Below are 24,745 nucleotides of genomic sequence, written 5' to 3'. Positions count from 1 at the left end.
TTGTTCATGATACATTGCTGAAGGTTGTTTAATAATTGCAGGACTGATCCTTGCTCGTGAACCCACCCCCAACCAACACCATGGCAGGCTGAGATAGGCATGGCTCAGTAAAGCTCTTGAAACTGTTAAAAGAATCTTTTAATTTATTTGCATAGCTTCATGAGTTTCTTGGTGTTTGCAATTACGAGAAAGAAAAACTGGAACTGAATGCTGGACCCTGACTGTTAGCTCTTAAAGCAGATGCTGTTTGGTACAGAGACTCCAAATATTTTTTCTGATTTATTGCCAAGTCTGACCTTGTCTCTTCATTCTGGAAGGGAGATACTGAGGAATTTGAAGGCTCCAGGATCCCTGCTGCTGAATTTCATGTTCCTCTTTGTTTAGCAGTCTCATTAAAAACTCTAATTTGACCTTTTTCTTCATTTCCCTTCATTCTCTCTGAACTCAGGCCCTCTGTTGAAGCAGATGGCTCAGATGAGTTGCAGGAACAAACTGACAAATTCAAAACTGGAAGTCACAGAACTCATCTGAAAAAGCAAGGTGAAAATAGCCTCAAAGCTGGTTTTGGAACTCTACACAGTTTGCCAAGCTGCATCTATTGCAGGCAATGCCAGGGTTCTTTTTCCATTTCTTGGAAGATTATCACCTTCAGATGGGAACCCATCCTGAGAACAGGATGGGTGTTAGCGGACTAACATAGGCATTTGGCAGAGTGACGAGCATAGGACATGGTAGCCCTTGAGCACTTTTCTTTCTGATGGCAGACTTTTTTTTTTTTCTTTTGGTGAGTTATTTATTTCCTGAAAGATGCAGCTTAGGGTACACTGAAGCAATTCTTGAGTTCAGGACTATTCCACCAAATAGGACAGGTCAAAAAGAAATTGCTGAAATGTTGAAATAATTTTGATTTTTAATAACATCTGAGAAAGTGAAGGATGAGATTCATGAAGGCTGTTTAGAGAAGGAACAGGTAGAGCTCTCTCCTCTTGTCAAGCAATCCAGCAGGTGAGAGATATGGACTTATTTCTATCTGTGTCTCTCTGCTTCATCCATTGAAGTGACAGTTATTCACATAGCTCCACAAATGCTGAATCCAGTGCTGAATCCTCCTGTTGCCTTGGCAGGTTGCCTGTCTTTTGCATATTATCATGCCAATATTTGCACGTATGTGAGAAGGGAAGATCCTGCTTAATTCTACAACAAGTTGTAGAAAGAGCCAGCAGGTTCATCTTTGCAGTGCAGTCTACATCCAGTTAACAAAATGAGGCCAGCAGAAGACATTCAAATTCAAATGCCTTTGAGCCCCAGGCAGGGGTGACTTTCAAGGGCCAGAATCCAAATCCTGATTTACAGTTTGGTTTCACAGTTGTTGGTGATGGTTTTTTTGAGTTCACAGTCACATGTCTCTGCAGTCTTTCAAAAGCATCAGATCTCTCCTGACTTCTGCTGGATCTGATTCCTTTTTGGTGTAAGATACACTTGAACAACCTTGTCCCCTATGCCTGTCTCTTCTTCTTTCAATTGCTTGTATCCCACTGATTTCCATTGCTTGTTTCTATACCAGTTCTAACAGCTGTCCTTTCGTTATACTACATGCCATTTTTTTGCACACACTAATGCACAGGCCTCCCTGCCTGAATACTTCAATGTCCTTATCAGGCCTTGTTGCAGTCCAGCTCCTACCTTTCCTCAAGTGAACCCGTGATGCCAGAAACATATGACCCAGGTCTGTAGATCCATTTTTCTCCAGCAGTAAGTACACACAGAAGTTCTTGGAGAGCTCATCTTCCCTTCTGATCTTATCTCCTGCCCTCCTTGACCCCTGCCTCCCACAGAAGTGACTCCCTGCTGCTTATGAGATCAAAGCCATGTTTCTTGAAGACTTCTGGAAAACCCATATTATCTCCATTTGCTACATTTCTGTCCCTGTCTCCTCTCAGTGCCTAATCTCTTCCCATCTGTCTTTCCCCCTTGTTCACTAAATTTGAATTATGCCAGGCTTCTGTATACTTCCCAGCACTGTGTGTTGACTCATGCAGTTGATCAATCCCTCCCCAACTGGAGTACTTCTCTCAGATCCACCTAGCTAGCTCTTCCCTCACCTTGCCTCTTAAGAGGAGTACAGCTGTTGTAATACATCTTACTCTGGGTAATTAAGCCCATGTATTTCTATGTGTGTGCATCAGCATGGAGACTTTCAGCACTGTGTAAAGTTGTCTATACACAGATGGTGAATTACCTGCCAGGGTTTGGGAATCTACATTTGGGAATGGTGGTTTGATTTGGACTAAATATCCAAAACTTCATATTTAACTAGAGAAACAGAACGCAGAAAGGAACTGTGTTTTTGCCTGTTTGAGATCTGCATTCAGCAGCAGCCCAGGCTCCTCTGTCACTGGGGAGTGTGCAGGAGAAGGTCTCTGGAATGTGGGTGTTAGCATATCAAAGTAGAGTAAACATGTAGATGATACCCTGCTTCCTCTGCTCCAGTTAATTAAACCACTCCTCATGTCACGTTAGATGGAGAGGATTTATTAATGTGTTGTCATCTAGGGAAGCAATGGTTTGCTGAAAGGGAGGAGCCCTGGTAATGGCATAGAGGATGTCATCCTGAACAAAGAGCAGATGTCAAATAAACAGGGTATTTCTTTTTATCTCCTTCTTTGCTGAGGTCTTAGATCCCAGAGCTTTTATCGTAAAAGCTTAGAAAATTAGGGCTAGAAAGAACTTCAGGTGGTCTTTTAATGCATTCCCTTACTCCAAGGCAAGATCAGTGACATGTCACTCCTGATGGATATCTGCTCTATGAGGCTAACCAGTATACTTGTTTCCAGCTTTCTTTGAATTACTGTAAATGCCATACCTCTCCTCAGGTATGGTCAGTGTAGTGAATATTTATGCTTGTGATCACAAATCCTTGTTGAATGGCATTGGAAAGGAATATGGTTTTCAAAGATGCCCATGCCAAACTTCTGGCGGTTTCCGAAGGTTGTCTGCTCTTTGCTGGCATAATGCAGTGTTAATAGCTGGTCCAGCATGTTTTTGTAGGCCTTGTTTATAGTCTCTTCTAGGCCAAAAAGGTGATAGAACATCTGTCAGTGTTCTTCATGTCAATGCATTTGGTATCTGAAGCGACCTTTTACTAGCTTGGGTGAGGACAGTTACCCCTAAAGTCATGAGAGGTCTCATTCTCTGGGGCTTTTCAACTGCCTGGGCGGCCCCTTGTACACTGGGAGAGGCTCTGCTTAAATCAGTGATTTAGCACAGTGTAAATCCAATGCAAGTAGCATTAGAATAAGGCTCTTGACATCTTGGGGAATGTCTGTGTGTGGGCAAGTTAGCAAAGGAGCAGATAAATGATTCATCCGTTAAACTTAGAAAACCACAGGAGGGTTCCCAGGAAACATGAAAGCCCTGCAGAAAGACTGAAAGCTAAAGCTGAGAGTTGGCCATGCTGGGGAAGGGATTCCACATGTTCCATTAATTGCTGTCCTGCAGGGTAATTAAACAAAGAGAAAAAGAAGATAGCAAAAGCACTCCTTTAAGCTCTAATGATTTACAGAATCTTGCTTTCTTTGCAGGTTTACAGACATGAAGAGGTCTAGCCTCACAAAGGCCTTTTTATCAGAAAAGTATAGAGTAGGGCAACTTGCATAGACAAACCCTAGTTAGATGTCAGCTAATCTGTTCGAAAACTGGGGCAGCACATTCCTGCACAGAGTTCACTGTGGGCTGAAAGAGTCAACTGAGAAGTTCTGTTGAGCTTCAGTGGTGCCATGGCTAAGATTTGGGTGTATCATCTGCATGAGTCGCAGTCATTGCACAAAGACTAAGGCATGTGGTTGAATCTGGTGCTCACAATTAGAGTCCTGGTCTTGTGAAATGTTATCCAGGGCCAGTCACTAGACCCTTGGGCACTGTAGCAGTATTTCAGTACCAAATATCTTTAAGTATTCCCAGTGGTCAGAAAAGTATCCCCTATAAAAAGTATTGTGTATTTCATTCATTTGTGCTGTTAGGACCTTGTGTTCTGAGGAGTATTACATTATCAGCTCTAGAAACATCACAGCTAGTATTGTGAATATCAGGGAGAGATTTTATTTGTTAGTCTTTCAGGGTGTGTGTGATGAAAATCAAGAGATTCAGAAAGTAACTACGCCTTGTGTTTCAGCTATTTATTTTTCTTGCTGGGCTTTTGGGATTCTGACAGCAGTTGTGTATACTGGAAGTGACAGTGTTTTCAGAGTTACAAGGAAGAAGAGATTTTATTGGGCACTGCAGGAAACAGTCAGTCCCATAGGGGAGGTGTCCAGCCCCAGAGTACACTGAGTTCTGGGAAAGCGTGCTGCATCTCTGCAGTTCATGCTGGTTTGGAAGCAAGGAAGAGAGTTTTATAGAGGTCATGTTGAAACTCGGGACAAGGTAGATTCTCCAAAGTAAGAAGAGGATTCTGTGATGATGGGCACATTTGCAACAAGTTGGCTAGGTACAGAAAGTCAGAATCTGATGTGTATTCTCAGAAGTAGTGGTGACTTCTTGTGTGATCTTACCAGTTATTTGAATGTTGTGTCTTAGCTCACTTTTCTGTAAAGTTGGTGTAGTACTTGCCAGTTTCTCAGTGAGGCAGGGAGGAATAAATACGGGGACTTGGATGCCAGTTTGAAAACTGTATAAGAAAACAAATGTGTGCTGTAGAGTTGGAGGAGTGAACCTCATGTGCCCTTAGCTAGAGGTTTCTTGGGATTCCCAGGAATCCAGATCATCTTCTGACTGCAGAAATGGCATGGGCTTACCTATGCTCAAAAAATGAGTGCTGGTAACTACTTCCTCCACTACTTTCCTCCATCAGCTAAAAGCAGGGGAGTTGTGTACACAATATACCTACTTGATGGTATTCTAGCTTAAATTCTGCAGAATTACAAAATCCTTTTGAGGACTTTGACTATTCCCTTGTTATCTGAGTTCCTACCCAGTTCTGCATAGGGAGTTGTGTTTGGACCAGTCCTATGATGCCTTGTTTCCTCGATATGGTTCAACCACCTCCCAACTTGGAGGGAATTTAGGCCCTCAACAGGGAGTGGATGTTCTGCCACTCAACAAGGTCAAGTGAATTGAACTAATTTCTTCCCTGGACTCGTTTTTGTCTTTTGTATGGCACCAAGAGAATGAGACAGACAGTGGGTCATATTCTCTGTCCTTTGATTAAGTACAAACAGAGGAAAAACGGCATCCCTATTGTCAGCGTAGATTTCTTTCTCAGGCACATAGAGGTTGAGTTTATTTCATGTTTCACATTCCTTCTAAGAGTAAAGGCATACTTATGGGGATACCTATTTGAAATAGGCTATGGCTGACTTCTTGTGGTGTCTGGGAGCCAGTTCCATTGGATGGTCCATGGCATCAGAAACTCTTCCTATATAAACAGTTGGATTCAAAATATTGTGACTTGCATTGGGCATGGCACTTGTCACGATTGTTAACTTGTTTTCGTACCTGACTGTAGCTGTCTCCCATGCATTGGATGGTTGTACTATAATCCCTGTACTTGTGATTCATAATGAGTGTATTGTTTCCAGTGTGGTTTTCATTAAATACAGCAACAATGAAAATTATTGCTAAGGAAAACAGTTTCCATACGTGAATGTTAAACTCTAATGGAAACCATGTTGTTACTGTAGGATTAACAGAAATTGGCATCTAGATGACTATCGAGCATTAAGCCAAATTAATCTATGCCACTAAAATTGCATGTCTGGCTTTGAATTAGCACATTCTCATAAAATGAAGGAACAGTTCACCCTGTTAACTTCTTCTGGATGATCCCTATAAACCAAACTTGGAACTGGAGGCTCAGTAGGACAGCGATGGTAACAGCCTTAGCCTCTCTATGTTGTACATGCTGGAGAGGGTCCTTCCACGGATACTGTGCTTTTTTCACCTGGATACCGCTAACTTCTTGGGACCTTTGTTTATTCAGCTGTAGAACAGGGATTGTGTTATTACCTATCTTGGAGGCAGTTTAGTGGGTACTTCTTCTTTAATGTTTTTTAAATTTTGGAATCTTTTATATGTAGGCTTTCTAGAAAGGAAAAGTATTTTTCATTTTTAAGTATCATAAGCACTGAAAGATTCCCTTGGTGACTGACTTGATGTGTAAATACAGGCAGGGCATCTCTGTCAAACATATCATTGCAATTGAACGGAAAGGCAGAGCATGAATCACTTCTAGGGTTTCCTGATTTTACTTATGTAGGATGTTAAGAGAGGCTACAGGAGTGTAATTGATGGCAATGTGTGAGCTGCATAAATTGAAAATCATGGGAGGATGAGAAAAACATCAGCTCAACACCAAACTAGTAATGGTGGGGAATGGGAGGTTTGCCCTGTGCATGTGGATGTGCAGTGAGTCTCCATCTGTGCCAAGCAGACTTCAGGACTTCGAGTTTGGCTCCCTTCCCAACAGCAAATACATTGAGAAGAGGAAAGCTAGCCAAGTTTTAATCAAGTAAAAGTTCTGTATCCAGAGGTGGCTGGCAAAAGAAGAGATTAAAGTATTAGGAGTGCAATGAAAACAAGACATTAGAGAGTTGAAAGCTGGAGTACCTGGATAAACCACTTGCTGAGTGAATATTCCACAGTCATCAGAAGAAAGCCCCGGGTGTTTCGAATAGGATAAAATGTGAACCCATGCACCAGAACTTGTCTTCTTCCAGCTTTGGCTATCACTGTGGCAACTATGTAATATCCTAATGCCTAGCTGAGCTGGTAGGATAAATGTAATCATTCCCCTTAGAGATATTGCTAGCAGAGGGCTCATTAGCTGGCAGAAAGGCCAACAGCTGCAAACTGTTTATATATGACAACTTTCTGGATAAATCTGAGTTTACACAGTTGCCTGTGTCCTAAGGTTTCCTATGGAAGTGCAGATAGCTTTGCGTGTTCAAACCCAAGCACAGAAGTTATGGACTGTAATTATACAATTTCTCATGAGAGAAAGGAAAAAACTCTCACACTTGGTAATAGTAAAAATAGTAATTGGCTTTCCTTTCCCTCTAGCACTGATGCTTCTGCTTGACCTTTTTGATATTAAAAAGATATTTTTAATATTTTTTAACAATATTTTAATAATAATTGCTGGCAGTTAGTAATGTATCTGGGAAGATAAGGACTTTTTTTCCCTAAAGAAAGCCACTGTCTGTGTATTTGCATGAGCACAGAAGTGTGGGGTTTAAAAAAAAGAAACCAACAAAAAACCCAGTTCAACCTTCTCCCCCATTTTTCATTCACATACACCTGTCTTCCAGACAGGGCCAGAAGCAAAATTACCAAGTAAGAGAAGTTCCTCTTATATTATTCCCAGCCTGGTAGAACCACAGCATGCCAGGATTTTCATGAACATATCTGAATTCATGAAGTGTCTATTCCAGTTCTGCAGACTTGAAAGGCTCAGATAAAAATCTGGAATTTTAAGAGGCAAACAACAGTTTCCATTCATCCCGATGAAGAAAATAAATCATATTAATGCAGCTACCAAGGCATTGTACTACTATCATTGTCGGTTAAAGGTGTATTTTTCGCTGGATATCAGTTATATGGATCATTGTATTGGGTTACAAAAAAGTTGCATTTATCTTAATGGTTCAGATATATTTACCACAGAACTGTATTATGTTTGCAGATCAATAGCCTATTTGCTATTTATGTTCCAGCGAAAGATTTAATGGTAAAATGTATTGGTCCAAAAGAAAAGTATAGTCTTAGGAAATAGTTTGATTAAAAATGTATATTTCAAAAACATTTTTGAGGCAAGCTTTTTCAGGCTTAAAATGTTATAACAGGCTTGCTGTTCCAGAATGACTCCTATTAATAAGCACTCAGCAGTTCAGAAGGTGGACTTCTTACTGAGTTCATTTCATGTACTCCGATGTTTTCTGCTGTCTGCTCTTCTAGGATTATGAGTTTCCCTGCCCAGTCCACTTCTGTTCCCATATTGTCTGATCCCTGGGCTCCACTGCAACAGAAGATTTTAACAATTGTAATAATAAACTAATTTTAGATGTCTACATTTTTAAATTGGTCATTGCAAATATTATACAATAGCCACACAGGATGGAGAGGCAGCTATGGAGTGGATTAGCAATTTGGCATGAAGCATCCTTCTTCCCAAGTACCCTGTTTCTTGTGTGCACACTGGGAGAGGATTTAGGAACTCAAAAATGCATAAAGGCACAAACTGAAAGATGCAGAGGATTGGCTAAGTCACCGAATTGTTCCTTTTAATCTCTAGCTTCTCTGACTCAAATACTCAATTTTTGTTTCTCTTTAATGAAAATCTGGCAGTTCCTCTTAATCTCATACCTTCTGCTATTGGTTTTACAATAAGCTAACATTTTCCCAAACAGTATTTTCCTTCTGCCAAAAGTATTCCCAGAAATTGCTGATCCCAAGTAGGGTTGGCAGCAGAAGTTACTGGTGAGGGTATTATTATTTCTAAGTCACTGTAAGGGTGCATGGTAGCAGATATGAATCAGGAGAAATATCTACTTCCCTTTCAGAAATCAACCAGGAACGTTTTGTGATCTTTAAAAGAAACAGAAAGCATGTTCATAGCCCAAGAGACACTACAGCTGAGATTCTGTTCTATGACTTGTTCATTAGGCCATCAGGTGTGTGGACTGAGATTGCAATCCCTTTCTCAAAGTAACATATTACTTCCTGAGCAATTCCTTGACATCCTTATGACTATTCTGTGAGTAAAAAGCAATTCAGCTTAAGAAGAGTGCTGAAATCCAGCCTTCTATGGTCATTGATTTAAAAAGATTAAATCTTGATTTCATGTTTTGCATGTGGTACAAATTTGGCCTTCCACAGTCAGCACTTTTAAAGTAAGCAAATGTTAGTGTCTGATTTCTGCACTGCCTTCACTCTCTGCTGCTAGTGCTGAATTAAAAGGCTATAGGCCATCCCTTCATTCCATCCAGAATCCCCCTGGCAACAAATATCCATATCTGTATTGTCAAAACTCATAAAAACAGAACTGGACTTCTTCCAGGTCTAAAGTTTTACACCATCTGTACCCTGATAAACACAGCTTTGTCAACTCTGACAGAAGAGAAAAAAAAAAAGATCTCATGTCTCCGTTGTATGGTTGTGATCTACTCATTAAAGGCAGCTAGATCCTAGCTACCCCCCTGTGGGAACAGTATTACAGCAAGGAAATAGATTTCTTGTTTTCTGTTAAATATAAGCAAATATATCCGCTGTGAAAAAATTGAAAGGCATTTGTGGAAGATCTTTACACTTTCCCTTCTTCCAGCATGGCAGAGGGGTGTGTGAAGTGGCAGGATGAACTCAGCATTTAGGTTGCTGCATGCTATCTGGAAATCTTGTTTCGTATGCACACTTGAGCTGTTTGTGTGGCTTTCGAGAGGTGCTCCTTTAGCAGTGGAGGACTGTATAGAGACATCCTTAGGCTCTGTCTCTGTCTTTAACCTTTGTGCATAACTCCCAATGGCTTAACTGTGGTTTCTAGGTGGCAGATGAAACAAAATCTCATCAGCAAATTGTCCTGTGCGTGGCCTCTGATGCCATCACAATGTTTCCAAGTATAATGGCACTTTCTCCAGGGGAAAGTCTGGATGCAGGAAGGGCATATGAGGACTATTGCTTTTCCATAGCAGAAGTTTCATGCCCTAACTTCCGAATTCCTTTTTCACTTCAGCCTACAACCACTTGTGATGCCCACACAAACAGGCCTAGAGAATACTATGCAATTGTCCATGGGATCAAATCCTTAATTCCACTAAGTCACAGAAGACTTCTGCTACCGACATTGGCTTTGTGACTCACCATCAGGAGTCTGCCAGCTTTTCTGACTCTGCCACTCTTGCTTTCTTTAAGTATGAAAATAAGGGGAAATGTAAGATCTTTTCAGAGGGTTTCTGCTTTTATTGTTTTATTCCTTCTCCCCAACTTTATTCTGAAAATGGGGAGAACTCCATTTAAATGCTTGTTAAGGCTACTTCACTGCATCTTCTAACGTTGTAGTAGGGGGCATTAATAGACAAGCTTAGATGAATTTTTGGGTCAGTGAAATATATTTTTGAGACAGTGAAATATATTTTCCAATGAAAGCAGTGAAGGTGAGTGTGCTTAACTTGTTTCCTGTCTGACAAAATTCTAGACTGATTTTTCAATAGGACGATGAACAAAATACTCAGATGATTTTGTGTGCAAACTGAGCTAATATTTTTCATACTGGGCACATTTTTTATCATTTTGGTTGAGTTACTGCTGTACATTTTGAATGAATGAGCTGTTTCACTGATTCTGATGGGAATATTTTCTGTGTTTCTGTTGCAGGAATTGCTTACCTTGGAGGTGTCTGCAGTGCCAAGAGAAAGTGTGTTCTTGCTGAAGACAACGGTCTCAATCTGGCATTTACAATTGCACATGAACTTGGACACAAGTAAGAACTTGTGCTTCTGTTTCTTTACTGATGCCACTATAGCACACTTTTATTTAAAGCCATACAAGTGAAATTGCTGGTGTGGCATTTTTGCTATGATTTCATAAATCTAGCAGATTCATAAATAACTAATTTTTAGGAGGCTTATGTAAATATTCAGTTCAGCACACATAAATCCTTCTATTTGATCCTCCCCTATTTTCCACTCTATGTTTTGATTTTGAGTAGCACAAAGAGGCCTCATTCTCTTAAATGATTGATGGTAGTAGTTAGAGACAAATTCTGCTTTTGTTTACACTGTAGCATAGGTCCACAAAAACAACATCAACTTCAAAATCTTTGAACTTGCTAAATTTTCTCTGAAGTTCAGGTGTCTATGTCAAGGATTTTAATAGTTAAATACTTTGGTAATGGTTTCATCTCTGCATGTGAAGTAATCTACTGTGGCTGAAATTGTAAACATCAGTATTTTGGAAATGCCCTTAAGCAGTATTATTTGATCAACAGAAAGAAATCATATAACTTGATTTATCAGCTCAATCACAGCTAACACACTTTGAACACTGACTGGAAAAAAACAGCAAAGAACGTGGTAATTCCTAGTCAGACAGAAATTTGCAGAATGACATTAGCGGGTACTTTCTGCAGGTGACTTTGAAGACTACTTAAACTGCCTGTAAATATCCCATGGACAGAAGAAAATAAAATTGACTGGAAGAGTCACCTGCATCATCTTAGTGCAGTTAATGAGTTAACCCCAAGGTCAGCATCCACATTCACTGCTTTCCAGGCTAAGTGTAATATGCACTTACTCATAATACTTACAAGCTCTTTTCCCTTTCCATTGACATCACTCTGGTTGCACTGTGTCACAGATTGTGTAAGGTAAAGAATTAGACTAGGAACAAATTTATACAGAAGCAAGGGCTGTACTTATGGGATTTTCAGGTACTCCTTCCTTTAGCCTCTCTGGATGGAAGGTGGGAAAGCCCACCATTGTTCTTTTAGTAAGGAGTAGTGTGTAAGTTTTGTCTGCACCCTTCTGGACTCCTACTGTTTATGTCTGTTGTATCTTCCTTTCCTACAGTAACAAGTATTTGACAGCTAAGTCAGAGCCAATGTATCATGTTGAGACTCTGGCTAATCTCATTTCATGACAAATAATTATTTTATCGCAGTGTATTTCAGAGTTGCATAGAGGATATTTAGGTTACTACCAAAAATGACAAGACGAAAATGAATCTCCTGTTCACCCTCCAGTGACACCAAAGGCAGCTGAGCCAAACCAAGGGTGGTTTCAGCAGAAATGAAGGACATTTGGTTTTGGTTTTATTTAAATTTCATGCCAAGATGTTAAACTGAGCCTAAACTTAATAACAAATTAACCTGTGGGTAACGTTAAGGGAAATTCAGCACTCATCTTTGGATGGGCCAAGAGCAGGAGGGAAAAATACTTGAGCTGCAGAAAATCCAGCTGTGTAAAAGAGTGAGACTGGTCTGCCCTGGTGTTTGCCAAGTTTCCCAGCAGAGCTGTCAAGCTGCCTTTTAATAATGCCTTATAAAAAATCCATAACATAAATAGGGGATGTAATGCTTTCAGATACATCTGTGCAGAAAATAGCAAACTCCATTTTCTTTTCTGAGTGCAATTTTGGTGGTAAGACCACAATGTCCTTTCTCTGCTGGTTTTCTTTCCTTGCCTCCATCTTGGAAAACTGTTTCAAGAGGTAGGTAAGAGATGTCTAAAGGGGTTGACAGAGTGTGGCTTGGGTTCAGTACTCTGGATGATTTAGACAGTGAGTGTGCTATTGTGCAGAGAATCTTCTCCTTCAGGAGAGTCACAGATCCCATTGTGGGGAGAGAGGGAGAGCTTAAATGAAGATTGTGGGTGAAGGACAAATGACAAAGGAGACTGCGTTTTCTAACAGAGCTGCCTCATGAGCCCCTTTACTAAGAGAGAAGAGATTAGAACAGGCTCAGGCAAGAGAGACTGGGAAGAGTACTTTGAGTACTGGAGGGGCTTGGAGGGTCTGTAAGAGCCAGTCTAGGGACCTAAGGTGTTTGTGTCTGGGGAACGTAACTCATGGAAGGCACACGAGCCAGGAAGTCTCCAACTGAAGCAGCCAGCTGGGTTAGGTTAGAGAAGCTGCTGGCAGGATTCTGCTGCCACAGGTGTTTTGGGAACGTGTTCCAGGTTAGCCTGTTTCACAATGAGTCGCAATTCTCTGTCACACACTGGAGCAAGCCATCCAGCCCTTCTGCCCCCTCTTCCCTTGCTTAAGCCCAGCCATAAGGACGTATAATCAAACCCCAGCGTGCCAAATTAAACAGAGGGGAAAAAATGCCATTTCTCTCTCACCACCCAACCTGAGCATCAAAATCATCCCTCTATACTGTCATCCACCAGTGACCTAGTTACTTATTTCAAAGTCTGCTCAATTTACTGGTGCCTTTCTGGCCTTGAAGTCAACAAGAGTCTTTTCATTGACCTTACTAGGTGTCAGGCCTCTCCTTAATCTTCTGTTTTTGAACTGCAACAGAATGCTCTGAGCAGTCCTGTTTCAGCACGTCTTGTGCAAAAAGAAGATTGTTTGCAGACTTTACCTACAAACTCATAGTTTTTAAGTGAAATGTAAGGAAACTCATTGCAGAGACAAAGACAAAGAAGCTGACATGAGCTTCAGGTTTAAAAATGAAAACCAAGGAAAACCAGGAGCAAGTTTCTTATTTAAAAAAAATTTCCAATCAAAACTTACATCCATATTCACAAAAATATAAATTTTAGAGACCTATAATTGAAGGCTGATTTTCTTATGAGTGTAGAAAAGCTGAGATTTATTACTTCTTGCCCTAAGACTAACAAATGTCTGTGGAGATCACAAGCCCAGTTTGGCATTCACAGATAGTTTCTGATGTAGACTTTGGAAAAAGTGAATGGATTACTAATTGATGTGTCGGATTCCTAATCTGCCACTAATGTCATTTGGACTCACTGCAAAAAACACTATTGCTGACAGCTGCACTGTGAAAACATGGAGACATCATTAAATAGGTCCATTAGGGTGATGCTTATAGGTCTTATAAAAGTTCATCTTCAGGTTTAACCTATAGAGTTGTTGTTGCTTGATGATGGGGTGAGTGATATAACTTTCATCTGTTGTATTTATATCTTCAAACCTGGAGTGATAATTTTGGTCCATGGACTCAAAGAGAGCATCCATGTGTATTTAGATACAATTTTTCCTACAAAGTGTCCAGGAGAAGAATTTTACTGTTACAAAAAGGTAACAGGCAGGGTAGAGACCACTGGATATGTGATGAGGCTGCAAATCATAACCTTCTTACCATACAAGACAGGACCCTCAGCAAGCCTCGTTCCTTCATTCAGTATGGTCAATAGTGGATGTCTTTTAAAATAACACTTTTTAATATAACTACAGTTAGTTGTTTTTTATCAGGCATTGCTGGGTGGAGTACTTTGTTTGACCTATGCAAAAGGGAAGACACAGAGATCATAGTGGACCCTGAAGTCTTAAAAGTCCAAGGTCTATGTATTATAAACAGCTTAATATGCTGAACACTTTCTTACTCTCATCTTTCCTCAGACTAGCAGGGCAACTCCATCAGTAAGAGCTTGAAAGTGCCCTACAGTTGTCAACGGGATCCTGAATGCTGCTTCCCTCCTCCTCCATGAACTGCACCACTGTGAAGTTGATCTGAGATTCATACCCCAAAGACCACCCTGAATAACTGTGACTTCTAGAAAAATAGTGCCACTTCCCCCTTCCCACTTCTCTTTTTGCCTACAGCAATGACATTGTTACCATTTTCAAGCCATTCTCCAAAGAAAAAGGCAAATAAGTTTTTTTTTAAACAAAAGCTGGGATTCATCCTTATATCCGTTATCCCCTAAATGAAGCGGGTGGGCTGTAGCCAGTGGTTTTTTGGGACAACAATGCCAGCTTTGTTGCCGTTCCTGTTTCTTTCAACAGCCTCGGCTTTCCTGTTGTGGGATGGGGGCAGGCCTGGGTGAGGAGGGAGGATTCCCATTCATGAGCTAGCGGAACCTGGCACTGCCTAGATGGTGAGAGAATAGCCGGAGGTGGTATGGCTGGAAGCCACACCATGTCAGATGCCCTTAAGAAAGTGAATCAAAATCAACTGACAATAAGCAAGATGTAGTACATTGCCAACAGTCTGAAACTGCATGGCCTCAAACTTGAAGCTGAAAAAACAGATGAGGACAAAAACAAGTCCAAAGGTAAAAAGCCTATAGTGCACAAACCAAACAGCTCTGAATTTGGAATCAGATGAGAGAAGAGTTTAGAACTGGCAGGTTTCTGTCCAGTATGATTATTTGCTTTAGATGTTAAGTATTGATAGATGTAGCTTGGTTAAAATTACTTTAGAGTGCATAATTATTTGCTGCATAATTAAGTATGGCCTTTGTGGTGTGTCTCAAGCAATAGTGGTGTTGCAGGTACGGGAAAAGCACTCTCTGGATGTTCCCTTTGTGGCCTGATATTTAGGCTAATGGACTTGTGAATAAACTTACCTCCCTGATCTGTCTAGTACAGAACCCAGCAGAGAGATTCTGTCATGCGAATAGTTGTAAGGCAGGATGTGAAAATATTGCAGGCTGAAGGGGAATGTGTCTTTTGCAGATCCAAAAGGTACAGAGTAACGCCCTGTGACAACTTACACTGGCAAAGCCAGGTCAGTGTGGTGCAGGCATACAAGCTTAATTCCTAAGAACAAACCAGGAAACTAACAGTGCCCTTTCTCCCCTGCCCTGCAATTTATAAAGATTTGGCCATAACGCATTTTAAAAATGCAAAGTTTCATGTGGAAGCTGAGGACCAGCACAGTAAATGGGACACAGATCTGAGCAGTCAGGTAGTGCTGCAGGGTGCACACTGTGCTGATATAAAACTGTTTCTTTTTTACTTATGCAGGCTGTTTTGTGATTCCAGTCAGCACAGTGCTGGCAGCAATGGAGCTAGACAGCCAAATCATGGTGGTGGTGCAAGGGGAGTGGTTCTGGAAACGAGATAAAAGTGGAGGGACCTTTGCTACAATTTCTCTCATTTTATCCTGGGATTATAACATTTAGGTGCAGGATGTGGGAGCCAACAAGCTGTTTTGAAAGAAAAAAACCCAACAACCTTCTGTCTTTTTTAGAGCAGCTCACCATGGTCTAGCCTTGAATGCACGGCTCTACCGATGTAGGCAGCTGGATGTAGTTTCTATCCTGGCTGGCTTTAAACATTAACCCTATTTTTTTAAAAAGGCTCCCGTCTGAACTTCTTTTTCTGCTCTGTGTTGCTCTTTTGACCATCTGCATTGTCATGATGGCAAATGCAAGGATGTCTTCATAGCATTTGTAAAGAGCTGGGTGTCAGAAGTATGAGCAAAGCGAGCGGTAGGATCCTTGAGTGTTATGGTGCTGACAGCAAGATCAGTCACAGGAAAGAAGGCAGACCTTGCAACTGCTGTCTGAAGTGTAGCAGAGGCATGAGTTAGTTCCACATTTATCAGGCAGGTTCTGCCTGACCTGAATTTCTGTGAATGTTTTTCTTCATTGCTATTGCAAAAGTACACCAATTAACGCCAGGAAGCAATGCGTCCCCAGATTACTTCTTACCTGCCAAAAGGCATTAAAACTAACATTACTAAAGTTGCAGAATCAAACATGTAGAAGCACCAAAGTCTCAGTTTCAGGATTATCTGGACAACTTCAATTTTAACTCTAGTCCCTCTGTCCTGCAAATGAGGTCAAACTTCTATGCATAGGGTAGTATTTCAGAATGTAGTTAAAGACTCTAGCTTAACACATGCCCACAGGCATCTTATTCACTCCAGCGCGTGTTTTACCAGAGAGAGACCTTGCAAAGAGGTGCCCATCTTGTGGGCCTGTAGGGTTGTATCCATTTATGTGACGGCTCAGGGATGTAGCCTGTGGCTGACAGTATCTGTTTTGTGGCTGGATAAACCTCTCCAGTGGCACTGCTGGCAGTTTGTATGTAGATTCTGTCTTGTGGTGGAAAGCTGTGGTGTGGTTCCCTCTGTTCCTTTGTAAAACCCTGTGTGGCTGTTTTGACCATGCTGCAAAAGACAATGTGTTGGAACTCACATGTCTGCATTTGTAGGGGTTGAAAATAAAGGTCAGTTGGATCCCAAGGAGGACTGGAGCCAGAGGCAATTCCATGCAAGCTTTACTTTAGCAAGCTCAGGTACTAGTCACTGTGTTGCTGCACCAAGACTTCCTGAGTAGCTGAGTAGTTTGATTCAGGCAGTTACTGCCCCAGCTATATTCTACTAGTGCCAGCACTCTCCATTTTAAATCTCACAGGAGTATGTCGCTGTTCCAGTATATTGCAGTCGCAGGATTCCTGGGAGTGACTGACTGCTGTGTAGACATACCCTGAGGCTGGCCAAAAATGCTGGCAACAGTCCGTAGCCACCCTGGAGTTGCTAATTTTATTTTCTGCCATTTGTGTTGTAAATCTGTTGTGGAATGTCTCTCTCTGTTCCCAGGCTCCCTTTTCTTGTTCCCCTCCTCCCAGGTTTCATTCTTCTTCCACAGATAATTGCAAGCACATTTTCACAGTTAAGTTGCCCTTCTCTGTACAACTCCAAAAGGACATAATGGAACACTGCCGATTTCGTCATATATATTTGTACATCAGAATCGGTATGATCTAGTCAAAGCAATTATTTAATGACATATTCTGGTTTTGAGAGAGACCTAGGTATAGCCTGAAATTTCAAGAGATGCTTCTTCCACTTTTGGTAACACACTGAGGGGTCTGTTTTACACACACAAAAAAATTAGGTACCTAAGTAGCTTGCTATCAGTGGCTTGATAATAGCTTTCTGAAAACTGTGTCCTAAGTAAGTCAAAAGGAAGCAGACATCAAAGACAGATAGAGATCTAAACATGTAAATAAAAAAAATCACTGGAGACTTCTACAAGCACAGATGGTTTGATCTGAGGAAGAGGTAGTGATGGAGCACCACTAAACAAAAGGTGTGTTTTCCCAACATAATACAGTACATGATACCTGAATAAGTTAATTTGAATCCCAGAACTAGAATATCACTGCTGTATTAACCTTGTTTGGGCAAGTTGTTTTTGCATTGACAGCAGGATATCACACAGACAAAAATCACATAAAGAAGATCACATACAGAAATCAGATAGAGAAAAAGATGACTGGGAAGGAGAAATGCAGAGCTTCGAGTAGTATCATGTGTCAGACTCTAGATAATAGGCCTGGTTTTGGGTGGGTTTTTTTAGTTTTATGTAAAACTGCAAGATAATTACAGGTGTGGTTACTGAACCTGCTAATCCTAGCATGGTGGTGGGGTACCTTCCCTCTATCATGCGTATCTGTTCTTACCCTTGTATCTTCCATGTTTGATAGATTATTTACAGTATTGGAGTGTAACCACATTGGAACCGGGCGTGGGAATGTCCACCTCCCATTGCTTTCTGGACTCTTGTGGCAAGCATTAGTGTGGTTCTGGGCAAGGGTTTCTATGGTTTTACTCTGCGCTTTGTGAAGGATGTCTGTGTAATCCCTAGTGAAGCAACATTCTCTTGCAGTCCCTCTAATTTCTTTGTTTTTGAGCATCTTGTACAGCTTTACTTAACATAATAAAACTTCGCCAAACAGGCAAACGGCAGTCATTTAGAAACTCCCAGACAACACAATTTTCATTTAATCAATAGCTTTGTGGCTTTGCCAGCTATGTCTGTCTTTTTGAAGGCTTATTATGCTGAGTAAGCCAAGGCCATGTTAAATAGCTGGGCCGTAATGATTTGGCAAATCTTGCATATGCTTCCTGCTACAAGGGTTCTGGTTTCATACTTCATTGGCTTTGCTGGCAACAGCCTTGTGCACCCAGTGATCCAAAACACAGGGACAGTACAAGTCCCCATTGTGCAACCTGTACAGTACACACCAACACAGGAAATATTAGGTTTGCAAGTGCCATTTACCAAATAATAATTTGTTTTTATACAAGGGCAGCAATCTAGCTGAAATATTTACTTTTCCACTAGCAGTTGGTTTCCAATAGCCTGTAACCCGTGATGTCTGCCTGGCCTGCTGAGTTCAACAGGTTCCAGGTGAAAATGACTGCAGAGCTGTGGAAGGTGATAAATCCTAGACTGTCACTTGGAAAAGCCTTCGGTAGTAACTCAGCAACAGCAACGCCAGTGGAAATGTTGTTGCCTCTAAAAACGTGGTTCCCTTCAGCGTTATGTCAGTGGAAGGTTGCACTGTAGTGGAACAAGGTTGGCTGCCTCTTAGCCAACAGTTGTGTTGGGGAATAAAATTCAGCAAAAAGAGTTTACTGGACAAACGAAATAAACAGGGCTTCTTTGTTCTCACTGATCCCTTTCCATTTGCAAAATCCTCCCTACATCAGATGCTGGGCCTCTTTCTATTGCTGGATCCAACCCAGCAGGGAGTTTCGTCATCTGCGTCTTTACTTGAACCCCAGTTTCCAAAAAAGAGAAGAATAATCCACAGTTTTCTCAGTTTCCTGCTGTTGTTCTTGCTTAGGTAAATCAAATCAAAGCAAAAGGAGTCTGATCATAATGGTTTGTTCTTACTTGCTTGAAAAGTTTCCTTCCTGCTGGGCTCTGATTAGCTTAGGGTGTTGAGCCTTAAAAATGAGTATTTTTTACTGTACCTTCTTTCTCTGCTCCAAAGTCCACTGAGACACTCATTTTGTATGCCGGATCTTGTCCACATATGGGACAGTTTGACCTTTCAGAAATTTCTGACGTCTATCCTCTGGTAGCTGACTCTCACCTGCCAGTGAGAGTCCGAAGCCTGCCTGTCTCTTTCACCTGCTACCAGCTGGGCTCCCTTCCTACTACCTTGCTGTTTGCCGGCATCGCTCTGGAGATAGCTAATGCAGTGGCAGGTTTCTAATCTAGCATTTTAAATATTCATTTTAATTATACACATTAAAACTAGACAGGCTAAAGAAATGCTCCCTAGGAACAGTTTGCTTCTTAGTTTAGGTAGTCTTTATACTTCGGAAAAGTATCTTTCCTTCAAAGGAAGAGCAGAGCTTCCTTTCTTGCTCTCGAAAACACAACCGCTAGCACCTTTCAATGGGTAAATTCTTTCCTGTCTAGCGCCTCCTTTATCTCAAGTAAAGCTGCTTGCTATGTAACATGGGATAGATTTAGCCCAAGAGGGCAGAACTCTTCCCTAGTATCCATCATGAGCCACCATGGTCATCAATTTTTGGTAAAAATGCAGATTGCCTGGGTTTAGTAGCTTTAAAGTAGTGTGGCAAACTGGGTTTTCCTACAGGAGCATTATAATAATGACTTTGTCTTCTGCTTTTCTGCTTGTGTGCACAAACATCAACTCACATCTACTCATTTTAAGTGTCATCCTCTCCATTGGGTATATTTTTTCACCTCTTTCTCCATTATTTCACTCTGTTATTGACACCTTTTCAATACTAATACAGATATGATCCTGAGGCTTCTCTCCATTCAAAGAAAAAAAACAACTTGTTTGTTTAGAAAAATGTATTCATATTTTCTTTTTATACCTTAAGTACTACAATACATACCTGCAGCTCATTCTGAAAATTTTATGGTGTTTGTTGAAGTAACCTTACCAGGTTTGCCAAACGCATTATTGCAGGCAGCACCTCTGAGTATAATGAACAGAATCATGTGAGAAAAACTCCTACATGGTCTCCAGAAAGCTGTCATCAGTTAAATGACAGGCATGCTGCACATCTTATCAGCTAAAGACCCTCTAAAGAGATATCTTCTTATGAAGATAACAGACTTTTTTGTTTCTCTGTAATTTGTATTCACATTAACATGTTCAAGCCAAAGTTATTCAAAGCAAGAGCATCTCTTTTCAAGTTGCTTTTTACTTTCTTCATGTGGCATTCTTAGACAATATAAAAGCAAGCGTGGCTTCATTAGCCTTGAAGTTTGTAGGCAACCAGGTACGCCCACTACCCAAAGAATTCCACTTCAGTATTGGTCTGAACATATCATTTCCAAATTGCTTTGATACCAAGCCATAATCTGCAACATTCCTGTTTGATATCAAGTCTCTCCCTGCTGATCAAATGAGTGAGACTAAGTGAGATAGCGTGCTGAGCTTTTAAAATTATTTATGAACAGCCAAGGCCAGATGGTTCTGGGATTATGAATTATTTTCCCAGCTGCACCATTGTGAAAAATCCCAAGAGTTTAGGGAGCTGGTATATAGGAGGAGCATTACCAGAAACAAAGTTTCCATAAGGATGGGGAGCACTGCTGAGTGATGGAAGTGGCTGTGACAAGGATACCACTGAAAATGCTATGTCCTTACAGAAAATGTCTTCAGCTGAACTACGGCAGACTGATCCATTGCTAGATTATAACTGCAACTAATAGAATTGGATCATGCATTTCCTGTGCAACTTTTTTTTTCTAGACAGTTCTTTTTTTTCATTCTTGCAAGCAAAAGAGAGCACGTGGGTTTGTTACTGTCCACTGCAGTCACCTGTCATTTTTGTGAATCGGTGTAAGAGGGTCACATAGGATGGATTTCTTCTTGCACTGAATCTGCAAGCCCACAGTGATTGGCAACGTAGACCAAGAAAGAAGAATAAAAGAAAGAGGCTGAAAAATACTTCTTTCCGTGAAAAGAACTTCTGCTGCTCTGGGAACCATAAAGCATGTATCCACTGGCTTGTCTGGGGACTTCAGAAGACTTGATGCTGGTAGAATTATATATATTACAGTTACTTCACACCTCTTTGTCTTTTGATTTTGGCCATTTCCTCATTCCCACCTCCAGGAATGGAGAATTCATCTCCCGGTGTGGGGAAAGCAGCCAGCATTCCTGACTCCTACAGTGCATTCCCCCGGCTGCCACACTTCCCTCAGCGCTCGGCAGTGGGTGGCTTCCTGATGGGGTAGAGTGTGGGACATTTGTGGTTACTTGTGTTGCACATATTTGGCAAATATGCTCCACCATCTCTCCCTTCTCCTTGCATTTCTTTTAAGGCTGTCTCGTGTTGCATCTCTTTGTTCAGGTTTGGCCCTCTGTCTTTAATGTAGTTGACTGGAGGCTCTCAGTGGTTTCACAGGAGTTTTGGAAAAGTGCACTCAAGTGTTTGCATGCAATAGCTTCCCCTTAGGTTGCTAACACTTTGAGTGACAGACCCGTCAGCCGTTTTTACTGAGCTTTTGTCTTTCTTCCCTAGTGGGTGGGAAATCCCACCCAGCTATCCCAGGGTTTTGCCTTTTTTTCCACCCTACAATTTATATTCCCTTTTTATCTTCTGAGGAAATGCATGTCACATTTTCTGAGGTCTCATTCTCACCCACTTCAGGCAGTGCTGAAAGCAAACAGCTTGTTACCCTTCAGCATGTTACTTCTGCGATGCACCAGTGTGCTTTCTGCATACAAGGAGCTACAGATGGAGCACAGCAGCCTCTGCTCACCAGAGAAGAGAAATGAGCAGAGTCTTTCACTCCCCACCACTGTCTCATACATAGTCACTGCGCTCCTTCTGCAACAACTCCCTGCTTTCTGAAACCAGACTGAAGCAAGTGAGAGAGCAAGCATTTTTTATGTTCAAGAAGTGGATTAAATCTTGTGGAGGGCAAGAAAACAGCTCAGTGCATATATTTTCATGGGGACATTACCCTTTGGCCCTCAGATAACTTTATTCTTGCTCTAGGGTGATCGTGACAATTAGCCAGTGCTTCTTCATTGATAGCTTGAGAGAAGTGATTCCTAGTAAAGAGTCACTGACGTGTGTTTTACAATGAGTGTTTTTTGATATATATTCATCCCTTCAACAGGAATTGGACTGTTAAAGCAATCCTTGACTCTTTCCGATACAGTTGTGTCAGGAACCTGTTGCCTCTATGTGTTGTTGGCATGTATCAAAGCTTGTGAAAGGGTTTAGAAATGCTGAGCATCTGGGTGGATGACTGCTGTGGAGATGGGGTGGTGCGTGGCCAGGAATCTACATGCTGTGTGATGTTAAGGCCCACAGGGGCAAAGAAGAAAGGCTGGAATAGGAGCTATTGTGAGCTCTCATGAACACAAAAGACAGTGAAACTGTTACTATTCCCCTGGTCATGTGATTGTATTCATTGCATGAACCTTTCCTGTGCCTCCACTGCCTACGTAGGTTCAGGTGAGTCCTTTCTGCATCAGCACGATCACACTGAACCACTACGGCCACTTTTGAGTCCTTATGCATTAGGGGAGTGGACTCTTACAGCCATTACATGCTCACCCCTGATCATAGAATCATAGAATGGTTTGGGTTGGAAAGAACCCTAAAGATCATCTAGTTCCAACCCCCCTGCCATGGGCAGGGACACCTTCCACTCAACCAGGTTGCTCAAAGCCCCATCCCGCCTGGTCTTGAACACTTCCAGAGTTGGGGCATCCACAGCTTCTCTGGGCAACCGGTTCCAGTGCCACACCACCCTCATAGTGAAAAACTTCTTCCTTATATCTAATCTAAATCTACCCTCTTTCAGTTTAAAGCCATTACCCCTTGTCCTGTCACTACGTGCCCTTGTAAAAAGTCCCTCTCCAGCTTTCTTGTAGGCCCTCTTCAGGTACTGGAAGGCTGCAATAAGGTCTCCCCAGAGCCTTCTCTTCTCCAGGCTGAAGAACCCCGACTCTCTCAGCCTGTCTTTATAGGAGAGGTGCTCCAGCCCTCTGATCATCTTCATGGCCCTCCTCTGGACTCGCTCCAACAGGTCCGTGTCCTTCTTATGTTGGGGGCCCCAGAGCTGAATGCAGTACTCCAGGTGGGGTCTCATGAGAGTGGAGTAGAGGGGGAGAATCACCTCCCTTGAGCTGCTGGTCACGCTTCTTTTGATAACTGGGAGTTGTACCTTACTTTGCATCTTTAAAAGTCTTCCTTTGGAGAGACAGGATTCTGAACAGGACACCACGTCACCTGTGCTGAGAGTTGGTACTGAGTGGTTTACACTATGCTGTGTAATCACAGTCCTTTCTGAGTCTGAATGCATACTGCTGGGGCTATTTTCGTTGACAGCTCTCACATTTAGAGATTTGTGTTAGATACTACACGGGACTTGGAAAGGAGTGAGCATTAAGAACAGAGAGAAGAACGTTGTGTTCTTGAGGTAATGCTACCTCTTCAATGTAGTGTTTCCACCGAGTTTATTTGTGTATATATTGATCAACTTTAGCTTTTTCTAGGACTTCGTGTTTGGTGGAGCACTCCTTTTTCTGCCACATGGTACACTACCCTCTGCATTCTCAGAACCTGCTGGTTCTTACCAAAAATACTGTAAAGCTTTTTCAGGAAAAGGTTGCTATGCTGGGACCACGTCCGACAAATAGATGCAGCGGAGGCAGGCCACTGAAACAGTAAGTGTTCAATTGCATTGCAGCTGGATTCCTGCATCTTACCAAACATCTTGGAATACATCAGGCAATGCCTGCCCTGCTGTGAATCAGCCACTCTGCGAAAGAGGCAAGGATTCTCGAGAGAGAATTGCATGAGCAAATGTTTGCTGGAAAAAGTAGTCAATAGTGTGAGCATGTGATATTATTGCTGGGGAGAACGTCATAAGATAGTTCACCCTGTTCTTCATGGCCTTGGTCTAACTTCAGTCAAACTGTATAAAAGGACTGTCATTGATGTCAGTGGGGTTTGGCCAGCTCTGTTACAGGTATCTAGGACCACACGGGCAGCAAGCTTTTAGATTAAATGCTTGGGCGAGTAAAAGGCCACACTGTCTGTTCCTGCCATGTCGGTCTCTCACGTGTGCTATCTGTCCCTTGCGGCACAAGCTCATACTTGCTGCCTTCCAGATTCCATGGCAAAAGAACTAATTCTTTTTAAATGAAAACCATATCATAAAGGGCTGGATCTGTCATGCAGCTGAATAAACCACAGCTTTCCACACTGTTATTCACCATAGGCGTTCATGTGTTCTCACTCGCTGTTGTTGACTTCTTGGCTGTTTGATGAGTAGATAACCATATAAAATATCTGGTTACTTCATTACTGGAGAGTGACATAAATTTGGTTATGAAAACAAGAGACCAGTAGTCATGACTCCCTTTAAATGTTGTCTCTCCTGATGAAAAAAAAAACCAAACAACCAATAGCTCAGCACCCAACCTGAACACCCCTGTTCTAGATAACATTATGTACATAATGACCATCTTTAATTACTTCAAATGCTTTAAGTAGGGTCATCTCCTCCTCTTCTTCACAGCTCCCCAAAGT

General features: G+C 41.7%; 1 protein-coding gene across 1 annotated transcript in view; it reads left to right on the top strand.

Moving 5' to 3' along the window:
- ADAMTS17 (ADAM metallopeptidase with thrombospondin type 1 motif 17) overlaps positions 1-24,745 on the top strand; it is a 192,554-nt gene that overhangs the window by 64,236 nt on the left and 103,573 nt on the right. Inside the window, exon 8 of the mRNA XM_059824030.1 lies at positions 10,363-10,468. Within this exon, the coding sequence (XP_059680013.1) occupies positions 10,363-10,468 (106 nt within the window). The remainder of the gene's footprint in view (positions 1-10,362; positions 10,469-24,745) is intronic.

The sequence above is a fragment of the Gavia stellata genome, chromosome 13 (genome assembly GCF_030936135.1).
Source record: "Gavia stellata isolate bGavSte3 chromosome 13, bGavSte3.hap2, whole genome shotgun sequence".
NCBI lineage: Eukaryota > Metazoa > Chordata > Aves > Gaviiformes > Gaviidae > Gavia > Gavia stellata.
This window is presented reverse-complemented; position numbering and strand designations above follow the sequence as displayed.